The sequence below is a fragment of the Leptonychotes weddellii genome, chromosome 16 (genome assembly GCF_054177405.1).
Source record: "Leptonychotes weddellii isolate Sample4059 chromosome 16, ASM5417740v2, whole genome shotgun sequence".
NCBI classification, from domain to species: Eukaryota; Metazoa; Chordata; class Mammalia; order Carnivora; family Phocidae; genus Leptonychotes; species Leptonychotes weddellii.
Window position 1 is genome coordinate 43,228,454 of NC_138384.1, and position 12,995 is coordinate 43,241,448.

At 53.6% G+C, this 12,995-nt stretch overlaps 1 protein-coding gene across 1 annotated transcript in view; it reads left to right on the forward strand.

Annotated features, from left to right (window-relative positions):
- Positions 1-241: 241 nt before the first annotated feature.
- RELB (RELB proto-oncogene, NF-kB subunit) overlaps positions 242-12,995 on the forward strand; it is a 25,093-nt gene continuing 12,339 nt past the window's right edge. Inside the window, 4 exon segments of the mRNA XM_081807906.1 lie at positions 242-246; positions 344-561; positions 1,538-1,585; positions 6,862-7,208. Coding sequence (XP_081664032.1) covers positions 242-246; positions 344-561; positions 1,538-1,585; positions 6,862-7,208 — 618 coding nt within the window.

Here is a 12,995-nt window from a genome sequence, read left to right on the forward strand (position 1 = left end):
CAGAGAAACAGCAGGGTCAGCTCCCGCTGGCAGACCTGGGGGACGGGCCTCAGTCTCCCGACTTGCCCCATGGGTGGGACGTGAGTGGCCCTAAGCAAGCCTCAGTTGTCTCCGCCAGAGCAAAGGGCAGCGGCGCTGGTCCAGCCCCTCCCGTGCGCCCGGCCTCCTCTTCCCGGCCGGCCCCGCCCCCGCGACCACGTGACGCGTGGGGGTTTTCCCGTTCCCCTCTCGTGACGTCACGATGGGGTGCGGGCCAATGGGCGCGCAGGCCGGCGGCGCCGGGGAATTCCGCCGCCCCGCCCCCGCCCGCCGCCCGCCCGGCCCGGCCCGGCGCCCCCCGCAGCCCCGGGCGCCGCGCGTCCAGCCCGGCCTGCGGCCCCAGCCCCTGCGCCGCTCGTCCGACCCGCAATCGTCCTCCGGACCGTGCCTCCTGGTCGCCCGGCCTGCCCGCGTGTGTGTTTTGATCTGGGCCGGCCTCCCGGCCGTCGGTCCCCACTGGTCGGGCCATGCCGAGTCGCCGCGTCGCCAGACCGTCCGCTGCGCCGGAGCTGGGGGCCTTGGGTAAGCGGGACCCGGGTTCAGGAGAGGAGTCTGGGGCGGGACTGGAGATGCGGGGGTTCTGGGGGCCCCGGAGTAGTCTGGCGGTTCCTACAGGAGTCTAGGGGCTTTGGGGGGCGAGGCTGAGGGTTCCAGGGACACTGTATTAGAGGGAAGGAAGGAGGCAGAAGATAGTGACGGGGTCCAGCCCAAGGTAAGAGGGAGGCGTCCCACTACAGAGTGAGAAGGGGGCGGGGCCTGACCCTGAGGCAAAGGAGGGGGCGGGGCCCGACTCCGAGAGGGAGGGGCGGGGCCTGACCTAGAGAAGGCGGGGCGGGAGCCGCTCCTGAGGAGTGGGGGCTTGGCCAGGCTCGGAGAGGGCAAGGCGAGGGAGGGGCCAGACTCAGAGTGGACGAAAAGGAGCGTTCTGGCTCACCGAAGGGGGCGGGGCCTGACTCTGAGAGCGAGAAGGGGGCGGAGCCTAACTCTAAGAAGGAAGCAAGGTCCTACTCGGAGTAAGGGGGAGGGGCCTGACTCTGGCAGGGAAAAGGGGGAGGGCCTGTTCCGAAAAAAGAAGGGCGGGGCCTGACTCGGAGAAGAAAGGGGGGGTGGGGCTTGCTTCAGGAGAGAAGTGGCAGGGTCTGAGAGGGAGAAGGGGACGGGGTGACACTGAAAAAGTGAAGGGGTAGGGCTGACTCTGAGAGAAAGGACGGGGTGGGGGCTTTCCTAACTGAGGTTGAGAAGGGCTCCTCCAGACCCGACCTTAAGGAAGAGAAGGCGCCGGCGGCCTGAGTGTGGTGCAGGGTGGGGAGAATGACAGAAACTAGGGATCCGGTCCATAAGTTAGAGAAGGAAGCAAGGCCAGACCCTGCGGGCGTTAAGGGTGAGGGGGCCTGATCCGAAGGGGCGGGGCCAGGAGAGGAACGGGGTGGAGCCTGGGAGACTGCGGTCCTCCCGCTGCATCCCCATCACCTCCTGAGACATGCCTCCCTCCCTGCAGGGTCCGCGGACCTCTCCTCGCTCTCGCTCGCCGTTTCCAGGACCACGGGTGAGCAGCCCTCCACAGTTCCGGCCCACCCGCGCGCTCAGGACGGGGGAGGGGGGGGTCCTGTGGGGGCGGCTTTGGGCACGCCTCTGTCTGGGGTTTCGCCCGGGTCCACCTCAGCTTTCCTCTGACCGCCTGTGTTCATCCCCGCTCGTTGAGGTGGGGGTCGCAGGTGCCCCTACCTCCCGGGTGGTTAGGAGCTGGACAGGTAAAACTAACCACCTATTCACCCTCTAAGAGGAGTCCTCTTTAGAGATTTGCCATGGTAGTGCAGAGGGTAATAATGACATGCTGGTGCCCTCCTCGCTCTGTGAATGCCTGCAAATCACTTCTCTCTGGGCCTCAGTTTTCCTCATCTGTAAGATGGACATAATATCAGTGCCTTCCTTTGCCGGGGCATTGAGAGGATTCAATGAGCTGATACAGGCAGACTTTCAAAGCGGTGTCTGGCACACAGTAAAGTCTCAGTAAGTGTTAACTGTTGCTAGCTCGTTTTATTATTATTATTACTATTATTATTATCAGACCGCCCGTAACAGTGGTTCTTAAACTTTTGTGTGCATCAGAGTCACCCAGGGAGCTTGTTAAAACAGATTGTTGGACCCTACCTCTAGAGTTTCTGCTTCAGTAGGCCTCGGATCGGCCCTGAGAGTTTGCGTTTCTAGCAAGTTCCCAAAAGATGCTGAGAACCACTAGTCGGGAAGGTCCCTGAGCCAGTGCCGTCCAAAGTTCAGTGCTGCCCAAGAAAATGCAGAATCATGGCTAAATGACAACATCCTCTCTCTTATAAATCTGCTGGGATTTGGAGGGCAGGGACTGAGTCCTGCTACCATGAAGACTCAGCCCCTAGTGGGCTGGGGCTGGGTCTCGGTCCGGAGGTAAAATCTTGGGATGGACCCCAGCAGTGCTGGCCCAGCTGTGGAGGAGGCTCTGCCAGTTCTCTGACAGGTCTGAGAGTGGGGACAATAGGGAAAGGTGGGGCATGGCACTGGGGACACGTACTGCCCACACACTGGTTCTGGGCAGGAACAAGGCTGAAGTTTTTTCTGGCCCAAGATCTCTGGTTTCAACTGAGAATAATGTGTGATGTCATCTCTTCAATAAATATTTATTGAGCGCCTGTTCTGTACCTCATCCTGTGCTGGGCAGTGCTGGGGACTCGGCGGTGACCGAGACAGCCCTGACCCTGCCCTCCTGGCTTCCCTACCTGGATGTGGCGGCAGGCACGTAGGCAATAAATTAAATGTGGGATTATCAAATGTGATAAAGGCTCTGAAGAAGTCTTGGGGTCAGTGAAATCTAACAGCAGGGTTAGGATGGGAGAACTAAATGCTATGACAGAGTGGGAGGGAAAAATCTCCCTCATTCTGACAGGCTAGACACGTACTGGATATGGGGCAGACATGTCCCCTACTCTGAGGTGCTCACAGTCTACAGGAGGAGACAGATAAGAGTCCCTTAACACAAAGTCATACCAAATTCTAACCAGTGCCACGAAAATGATAAAACAAAGATATGTAATGGTGAGTGACTGGAGTTCTCTTAGGGGCCAGGGGGCTATCTTAGATAAAGTGGTCAGGGAAGACCTATCTAGTAGGTGACATTTGAGCAGGGACCTGAAGGAGGAGGAGGGGGAGGAGGCCATGCAAAGAACTAGAGAAAGAACAGTCTGGCAGAGAACACGCTGTGCTAAGGCCCTGAGGCAGGAAAGACATAACTGGTTTTCTGCTCACGCACGGCCTGTCCTGGCTGTCCCTGGATGGTGGCACGTCTGTGTGGGAGGTTGGGGTGGGATGGAGTGTTATTTGAGTTGAGCCCTAAATAAGGAGAAATTCCCAACGTTTACTGGCTGAAAGAGGATTTTTTCCCCCCCAAAGATTTATTTATTTATTTGAGAGAGCGAGCGAGCGAGCAGGGGGAGGGGCAGAGAGAGAGAGGGAGAGGGAGAGAGAATCCTCTAGCAGACTGTTCACAGAGCAGTGAGCCTGACGCAGTCTGGATCCCAGGCCCCTGGGGATCATGACCTGAGCGGATATCAAGAGTCCCATGCTCACCCGACTGAGCCACCCAGGCGCCCCCGAAAGGGGATTTTTAGATAATAAGGCTATTAGCTAAGCTTTATGGAGGGGCCAGGGCGGGCAGACACGGTGCTAAGCAATTTACCTGTGTGATTCCGAATCCTCATGTTCACACCTTGAGATGGGAGCTCAGGCCTGATTTTATAGAGACTCAGAGAGGTGGAGAGACTTGCCCGAGGCTACACAGTCAGTGAGTGACAGGTAGGATTCCAACCAGCATCTGTGTGACTCTACACTCCATGCTTTGAAAGCAGGTCTGCCACCCTCTTCATTTTATAGACAGGGGGCCTGAATTCTAGAGAGGGAAAGCGGGTTGGTTACCCAAGTCCATAAAATTATGTCTCCCAACACTTTATCCACTGGCAGCCAGCATTTACGCAACACCCACTACTGTGGCAGTTCTGAGTGCTTCCCACGTATTAGCTCATTTAATTTTCACAGCAGCCCAATGAGGCGTTATTACTGTGTCCATTTTACAGCTGGAGAAACCAAGGCACAAAGGAGTGAAGTGAGGGGCTCAGGGTCCTCCAGTTATCAAGTTGCAGAGCCAGGATTTGAATTGAGGCAGTCCAAAGCTCAAGCCACTGCTGCCTGGGCCTCGGTTTCCCCCTACAGCCTGGGAGCTCCTCAAGAGCTCAAAGTCTAACTCCTCTTCAGGTCCCCAGGTCATCCAGCACAGATGCCTAAGAGGGTTTTTCCAAGTTGAAGTGACTGGAGGTTGGCCCTGCCAGGGACCTACAGCCTGTCCCTTCTTCTGTCCCAGCCCCAGTGTCCCCAGCTACCAAGTGGGGGTATCTTCCCTTACCCTGCTGAATTCAGAGATCCCATGAGATAAGGGGAGCTTTCCGAGGAGCAAAGGTCTGGCTGCCAGGAGCCACTCCTTGAGAGTGGAGGAGGAGGACAGGTCTGGGAGCGGGGCAGGCTGGCGTTGATCCATCTGTGGCCAGCGGCTGGGGCAGGCAACCCTGGGAGGGACATCTGGCCCTGGCTGACCCTGCCTAGCTCTGTGACCCCAGGCTTGCCTGCTCGCTCTGGCCTCCCCCTCGTCCTGTCTATGGAATGACGGGAGGTTTGTTTCGATTTTTCCATGGCCCCTTTCAGGACTGAGCTTTCCTGAGGAGGTGATGAGGGACTTTCCCAGCATTGCTGTTACTGTCCCCTCTGGGAGCAAATCTGGGATGGTGGGTGGGCACTGCGGAGGGACTGGGCCGGGATGCAGAGTGGGTGATTGCCTGGAGGTGAAGGATCAGCCTCCTTGGATCTTCAGATACTAGCCAGTGACCCCAGTGGGGTTCTATGGTGGGCTTTAGGGAAGGAACACCCCCACATCTCCTTTAGAATCTTGGATGTTTAATTTTTTCCTGGTCATAAGACCCTTGGCTTCCTTGGATCCTCAACGATGCTTTATAATTCCTGGCCTCAATGTTTTTTAGAAGGCACTTGAGGGTACCCTGACCCTGGGGCCCCAATATTGGGAGCTGAAGGGAGGGTAGCCCAAGAAAGTGAGATAGGGGCTGGGGTTTGGCACCCCAGGGAGCCAGAGCCCAGTTTCCCAGGATGGAGGAAGGGAGAAAGGGGGAGGGTTCCAGGTGGGGATGGGGTTGGGGAATCTGTCTTAAAAGATGAAAGTCTTGACCACTTTCTGGACCTCACCTTTCTCTTTCTCTTTCTCTTCCTTCCACAGATGAATTGGGTAAGTATCACAGGGCAGGTCTGGGGTGGGGGGTTGGCGAGACGTCCAAGTGCTCACAGTGCGGGATCGGGGCCTTCTTTGGTGTTGGGTAGGACTGTTGGGGGCTTTTAATGTTCCTGTTCCCAAAGTACCAGCGGTACGTGATACTTAGAAAAGACTGCCCACGTCAACTGCCTTTAGTGTTGCTATTACTGTGAGCATCAGTTAATTCTTTCAGTGAACTGTATCGAGCACTCACCATGTGCCAGGCACTGTTCTAGGCACCGGGGATTCAGCCACGAACCAAACAAGGTCCCCACCCTCCTGGAGCTGACACTCTGATGGGGGAGACAGTAGGAAAAGGAATAAATGAACATGATCATGTCAGATTGGGCTAAGGGCTGTGAAGAAAATAACAGGAAGAAGAGCAGATGGCCTGGGAAGACACACACTAGATGGGCCTTTCAGAAGAGGTGGCATTTGAGCTGAGACCAGAAGGACACGGAACCAGCATGGGTTGAATGGGGGGAAGCATGGAATAGGCAGATGGGGAGTTGCACAAAACCCCAAAGAGGGCCAGGCTTGCTGGGAGCAAGCAACAGAAAAGAGACTGGAGTGGGGCGAGATGGGGGGGAGGGGGTGGGAGGAGGCCGAAGGCCCGGGACAGCAGGGGGCCATGGCCCACACCAGGCTCTGTGGCAGGGGTCAGGGGTGTGGGTTTTTGTTTGTTTGTTTTTCTGAGATGAATAGAATTTGGGGAAGGTGTTAGTATGGGGAGGATGTTGACTTTGACTCTTAAGGGAGATGGGAGCTATGGGAGGTCTCTGAGCAGAGCGAGGTCAGGGTCTGACATAAGCTACCTCTGGCTATGTGTGAGGGACAGACTTGGAGGAGGCCAGATGGGGAACAGGAGCAGTGGTTCAGAGGGGAGACAGTGAGTGTGGACCAGGATGGAGCCAGGGGTGTGGGGAGAAGCGGTGGGAGTGTAAACATATATTCGAGGTAAGAGGCGCAAGAAGTTCAAGGATGGGGAACAGATGTGGGATCATGAGATGGGCAGGCTTCCAGCTTGGGCACTTGGTGGATGGTGGTGCTGCTTTCTGAGGTGGGAACTGCTGGGGCAGAGCAGCTATTATTCTTGTTATTAATAAACGGGGGCAAAGAGGAGGCAGGGACACCTGCTACCTGGGCCTACCTTTATCCAGGTGAGAGGGGATGGAGACATGAATTCAGGTGCTGTTAGGGAGGGGAGTGGACACGAGGCTGCAGGAGAAGGAGAACCCAGGCCGACCCCCGTTTCTGGCCTCAAGAACCTGGGAACTGTTTGCAAGGAGGGTAGAGGCTTTTTTGGGGTTGGGAGCCGAGCACCCCCCCCCGCCCCCCCGCGCCCGCACTCGGCCCACAAGGAAGATGTCTTGAAGAAATGAATGGATGGAGGAAAGGCGGGGCGGCACAGGTCTCGGGCGGGGGGTCATCAGGCCTTTGCTTCTATCATCAGCGTCACCCCCTGTTTTTTGCTTCTCCCGCAGAGATCATCGACGAGTACATCAAGGAGAACGGCTTCGGCCTGGAGGGGGCGCAGCCGGGCCCGGGCGAGGGGCTGCCGCGCCTGGTGCCTCGCGGGGCGGCCTCCCTGAGCACCGTCACCCTGGGCCCCGCGGCGCCCCCGCCCCCGGCCACGCCGCCGCCCTGGGGCTGCCCCCTGGCGCGGCTCGTGCCCCCGGCCCCGGACCTCGGGCCGCGGCCGCACCTGGTCATCACTGAGCAGCCCAAGCAGCGCGGCATGCGCTTCCGTTACGAGTGCGAGGGCCGCTCGGCCGGCAGCATCCTCGGGGAGAGCAGCACCGAGGCCAGCAAGACGCTGCCCGCCATCGAGGTGAGGCCCGGGCCCGGGGGTCTCGCGCCTCCCCGCCCCCGAGATTCGCGCGCTGGTATTCCTCGTGTAGTTCATGGCGGTTATTATTATTGCCGTTGCTATTGTTGGAGCGGATAATACTCTCACCTGGCCCCGGATTCCAAAGGACATTCCAGGAAAGGCCTCCTTCCGGGCACTTGGCAGTATCGATCAAAATCATCATTGCCGGGAAAGGCAAGGTAGCTAGCCTCCTGGCCCACAAGGGAGGCCCTAGTAATTGGAGTGGCCCTGTTTGAATCCCTATTCTGCCATTTACTAGCTGTGCAGCCTTGGGCTGGTTATTCAGTCCCTCTGTGCCTCAGTTTCCTTCTCTACAAAATGGGATAATAATAATAATAACAACAACTAACCACCAGGGGTTGTCGGGACAACCTGCCAAGGGCCTCCAACATGTTCTGTGCTCAGGAGAGATGAACTGGTGTTAGGACTATTGCCATCTTGACTCATAGGCCTGGCCATTCTGCTTCTAGGAAATTGACGATGTAGGTAAGCCAGCCTCTGGGTGGAAAAGAGGGATGTGCCAGATTATCCCCTGCAGCCTTGTTGTGTAAAGAGTTGGAAACTGCAGAGGTAATCAGCGGGGCACTGGTGGGATAATCCGTGAACATCTATCTACACATTGGAATCCTATGCAGCCAAGCATCTGTGTGTGTGTGTGTGCGTGCGCGCGGATAAATATAAACACATACGGTTCACACAGAAAGATTTTATTTTATTTTATTTTATTAAAGATTTATTTATTTATTTGAGACAGAGAGAATGAGAGACAGAGAGCATGAGAGGGAGGAGGGTCAGAGGGAGAAGCAGACTCCCTGCCAAGCAGGGAGCCCCATGCAGGACTCGATCCCGGGACTCCGGGATCATGACCTGAGCCGAAGGCAGTCGCTTAACCAACTGAGCCACCCAGGCGCCCCACACAGAAAGATTTTAAAATGAAGCTGTCCCCTAGGTACTGATGTGGAACCATCTCCAAGATATATTAATAAACCCCCCCAAAATTTTTTTTTGAGGCACAGAACCCTCCATATGGGATTATACTACCTTTGGTGTTAAAAAGGGGGGAAAATAAGATTCTCTATTTGTATTTGCTGGTATGTGCCTACAGAAACTCTGGAAGGAAAAAAAAAAATAAAAGTCAGGACTTTATTTTGGTGGGGGGAGTGCTGAATTATGAATAAGGTGCAGGTAAGGTTTTTCACTACATGCATCTTTATTTTGCTTTACGGTTTTGAATCATATGGCTCAAAACTTTCCAAAATGTAAATTAATTTAATTAATACGTATTAACTTAACAGAATTTAAATTAAACTGAACAAAAGTCCACCACTCCTGCCCTCAGGCCCCAGGTTCCCCCCCAGAGGTGACCATTTTTTTTTTTTGAAAGATTTTATTTATTTGTTTGACAGAGAGAGAGAGAGAGAACACAAGCAGGGGGAGGGGGAGAGGGAGAAGCAGACTCCCCACCGAGCAGGGAGCCCAATGCGGGACTCGATCCCAAGACCCCGGGATCATGACTTGAGCCAAAGGCAGACGCTTAACCGACTGAGCCACCCAGGAGCCCCGGTGACCATTTAAAAAAAAAAAAAAAGATTATTTACTTATTTGAGAGAGAGAGCGCGCGCGCGCACATGCGCACATGCCTGCCAGGGAAGGAAGAGCAGAGAGAGAGAGAAATTCGAGCAGACTCCACACTGAGCACTAGCCCAAAGTGGGGCTCGATCCCACGACCCTGAGATCATGACCTGAGCTGAAACCAAGAGTCAGAGGCTCAACCAACTGCATCACCAGGCACCCCCAGAGGTGATTATTCTTGTCAATATCTCATGTATCCTTCTGGGAGGAGTTTATGATTATATAGGAACATAGGTACATACATAGGTACAGCCCCGCCTTTGTACATAGAGAGGAGTATAATCTATATACTATTCTGCACAGTGGTCTTTTTTGCTTAAGAATGTATCTTGAGGGGCGCCTGGGTGGCTCAGTCGGTTAAGCGACTGCCTTCGGCTCAGGTCATGATCCTGGAGTCCCGGGATCGAGTCCCACATCGGGCTCCCTGCTCGGCGGGGAGTCTGCTTCTCCCTCTGACCCTCCCGACCCTCCTCCCTCTCATACTCTCTGTCTTTCATTCTCTCTCTCTCAAATAAATAAATAAAATCTTAAAAAAAAAAAAATGTATCTTGAAGGGGCGCCTGGCTGCCTCAGTCTGGAGAGCATGTGACTCCTGATCTCAGAGTTGTGAGTTCGAACCCCACGTTGGGTGTAGAGATGACTTAAAAATAAAAAAAAAATCTGGGGCGCCTGGGTGGCTCAGTCGGGTAAGCGTCTGCCTTCAGCCCAGGTCATGATCCAAGATCCCAGGTCCCGCATCTGGCTCCTTGCTCAGCGGGGAGCCTGCTTCTCCCTCTGCCTGCCACTCCCCATGCTTGTGTGTGCTCTCTCTCTCTGACAAATAAATAAATAAAATCTTTTAAAAATAAATAAATAAATAATTAAAAAATCTTAAAAAGAATGTAGTTTGGAGCTCAGCTAAAATCAGCCTATCTAAAGCTGTCCCATTCTCTACCATTGAACCATTGCATGGGTGGGTGCTAATTCACTGTGCAGGTCCTCTCTTGGTGGGTATTTAGGTTGTTTCCCGTCACCGCTTTTGAGCAAAACTGTAGAGAACGACTCAGTTCATCTAGTATTTCCTTCATGTCATGCAAATAACTTCTGGAGTTGGAATTGCTGGTCAAAGGTAATTTGATAGATATTGCCAAATTGCCCTCTGTGAGCGTTGTACCCATGACTGTTTCTCCTAGCTGGTGTCTGAGACGCCTGGTTCCTTGCACCTCCCCGATACAGAGCCTTCGTGTGCTTCTGGATCTTTGCCCAAGTTTTATTGAGTCTGAATTGGGTACTGATCATTCCACTAGCCCCGGGTTCTGGCCCAAGCTGCTCCCTGGCCATTGGCTCCCAGTGTCCTCTAAATTTCCCCCGACAAGGCAGATGGAGGGGCCCTATTGAGTTATACATCCGCTCTACTCCCCTGCTCAGAACCCTCTCTTGGCTCCCTAGTGCCCTCAGGAGGAAGCCCAAGCTTCTGCCTGTGCCTCTAAGGCTCTCTCTGACTCCTGCTGCCAGTTCCCAGCCAGCCCCTCCTCAGTCGCCACCCTCCAGCCACTAGGCCTTTCCCCATGCTGTTCCTCCTGCCTGCAGTGCTCTCCTCCTGAAGCCTGGTCACCTCGTACTCATCCGTGAGGCCTCAGCCCACCTCCGGGAAGCCTTCCTTGACCACCCTCCCCAGGTCCAAACTCCTTCATATGAGGTCTCCTGCTTCCCTCCTCCTCTCCCTCGATGGGATTTGTCCTCATAGGTTTACTAACAGAGCAATCCCGTCTTTCCGCCACCCTGCAGGAAGCAGTCAACATAGTGGTTACAAATATGCATTTCAGAGTCAGAAAGACGTGGGCTTTAGTCTTACCAGCTGTATGAATTGAGGCAAGTCCAGTGCTTCTGCTGGCCTCGGTTTCCTCATCCGTAAAATGGGGTTGGAGTTCCCAGCTCCCACAGGATGCTATGAGGAAACCAGGAAGGTGGACCAGCACCAGAGGAGAGGCTCCCTCTTTACTCAGCGAGGTGGTTGTTATTTGATTTGGCTCCAGATATTGTGGCCAAAAGCAGCACGCAGGGCAGAACGTTCTGGTTAAAAGAATGGTTTACTTTGAAATGTATATTCCATCACCGGATTTTCAGGAATGGGGCAAGGGTGATGCATTGAGGGGCATTTTCATAGCCCCTTATTTATCTTTAAGGATTTTGTTTATTTTTCCAATTGATGGGATTTTTAAAAAATATTTTATTGATTTATCTGAGACAGAGAGAGAGAGGGTGAGTGAGATTGAGAGAGAGGTGGGGAGGGGCAGAGGGAGAGAGAGAAGCAGACTCCCCGCTGAGCAGGGAGCCCGATGTGGGACTCGATCCCAGGACCCTGGGATCATTACCTGAGCCGAAGGCAGATGCCCAACGACTGAGCCACCCAGGCGCCCCTGACAGGGGTTTTTTTTTCAACTTTGTATCCCATCTTTTTCTTTTTAAAAATTTAAAATCTACGTGCAATAGACAAGAATAGTGCAGTAAACATGTCTGTTGCCTTATTTGCTTCATATCTTTCTCTCCCTTTATATAGACATTTATAGAGGGAGATTTGAAAGTCAATTGGAGATAGGATGACACTTCGCCCAGAATGTTTCGGTGTGTGTCCCTCAAGAACAAGGATGTTTACCTACAATGTAGGAGCTATATAATCATAATACCATCACCACATTCTAGAAACTTAATATTCCTCCAAGGGCATTATCTGATATTAAATCCATATGCTCATTAACCCCCAAATATTCTTTTTCTTTAAAGATTTTATTTTTCAGCAATCTCTACACCCAACGTGGGGCTCGAGCTCATGACCCCAAGATCGAGAGTCGCAGGCCCCACCGACTGAGCCAGCCAGGCCCTCCCCCCCTCCCCCAAATACGCTTGAGAGCTGTTGTTCTTGTTGTTCACTTGTTTAATATTCGGTGCAGGATCACCTGCTGCGTTTAGCTGGCAGGTCTTGCCATGGTCTGAATGTTTGTGTTCCCCTAAAATATATCCATTGCAATCCTAGCCTCCAGTGTGATGGCATTAGAAGGGAGGGCCCTTGGGGAGTGCTGAGGTTATGAGGGCTGAGCTCTCATGACTGGGATGGATGATTTTATAAAAGGGACTCCAGAGAGCTTGTGGGCCCCTTCCATCAGGAAGGGGGCCTTCCCTGGAGCTGGACAACACAGGCACCCTCGTCTCAACTTCCAGCCTCCAGCTTCCAACCTCCAACTGTGAGAGAGAAATTGCTGTCATTTGCATATCATCCAAGGTCATGGTATTTTAGTGTAGCAGCCCGCACGGACAAAGTCAGATGTCTTTAGTGTCTTCTGACCTGAGTTCGTTTCTCCATCTGGCTTCACGTTTGGGGATGTGGACATTTGCAGAGGACAGGATCGATGTTTTGTCGAATGCCCCACGTTCCGTGTTTGTTGGCTGTTTCCGGATCAGATCAGGTTGTGTGTTTCGGCGGGAACACCCCAGTGGTGACGCTGTGGGCTTCTCAGTGTCTCACACCAGGAGACATGGGGCCGCAGTCTGTCCCACCGTCAGTGATGCGGAGTCAGATCCCGTGGTTAAGGCGGTGTATTAGTCTCTCCAGCTGCCGTAACGAACTACCACGGGCTGAGTGCCTCGGACAACAGAAATGTATTGTCTTAGCGCTCTGGAGGCTGCAAGGCCAAGATCAAGGTGTCAGCAGATTTGGTTTCCTCCGAGGTCTCTCTCGTTGCCTTGCAGACGGCCTCCCTGTCACCGTGTCCTTACTTGCCTGGTGTCTCTTTGTGTGTCCAAATGACCTCTTCTTATAAGGACACTGGACAGATTGGATAGAGCCCATCCTAATGGCCTCATGAACTCAGTCACCTCTTTAAAGACTCTGTCTCCAAATACAGCCACATTCTGAGGTCCTGAGGTTTAGGGCTTCAACATATGAATTGCAGGGGGATGCAATTTAGCCCGTAAGAGCGAGTGCCCAGCGGGGCTCTTCGTTGTAAGGGGACAGCTTTTCTTTGTAATGAGTAACTTACCTGTGGGGTGATACTTTGAGGCTGTGTTTTCCCCAACAGGTTACTTCTACATCTTCCCAGGCAGTTTTTCTGGCTCGGTGTCGGTTTTTTTTTTTTTTTT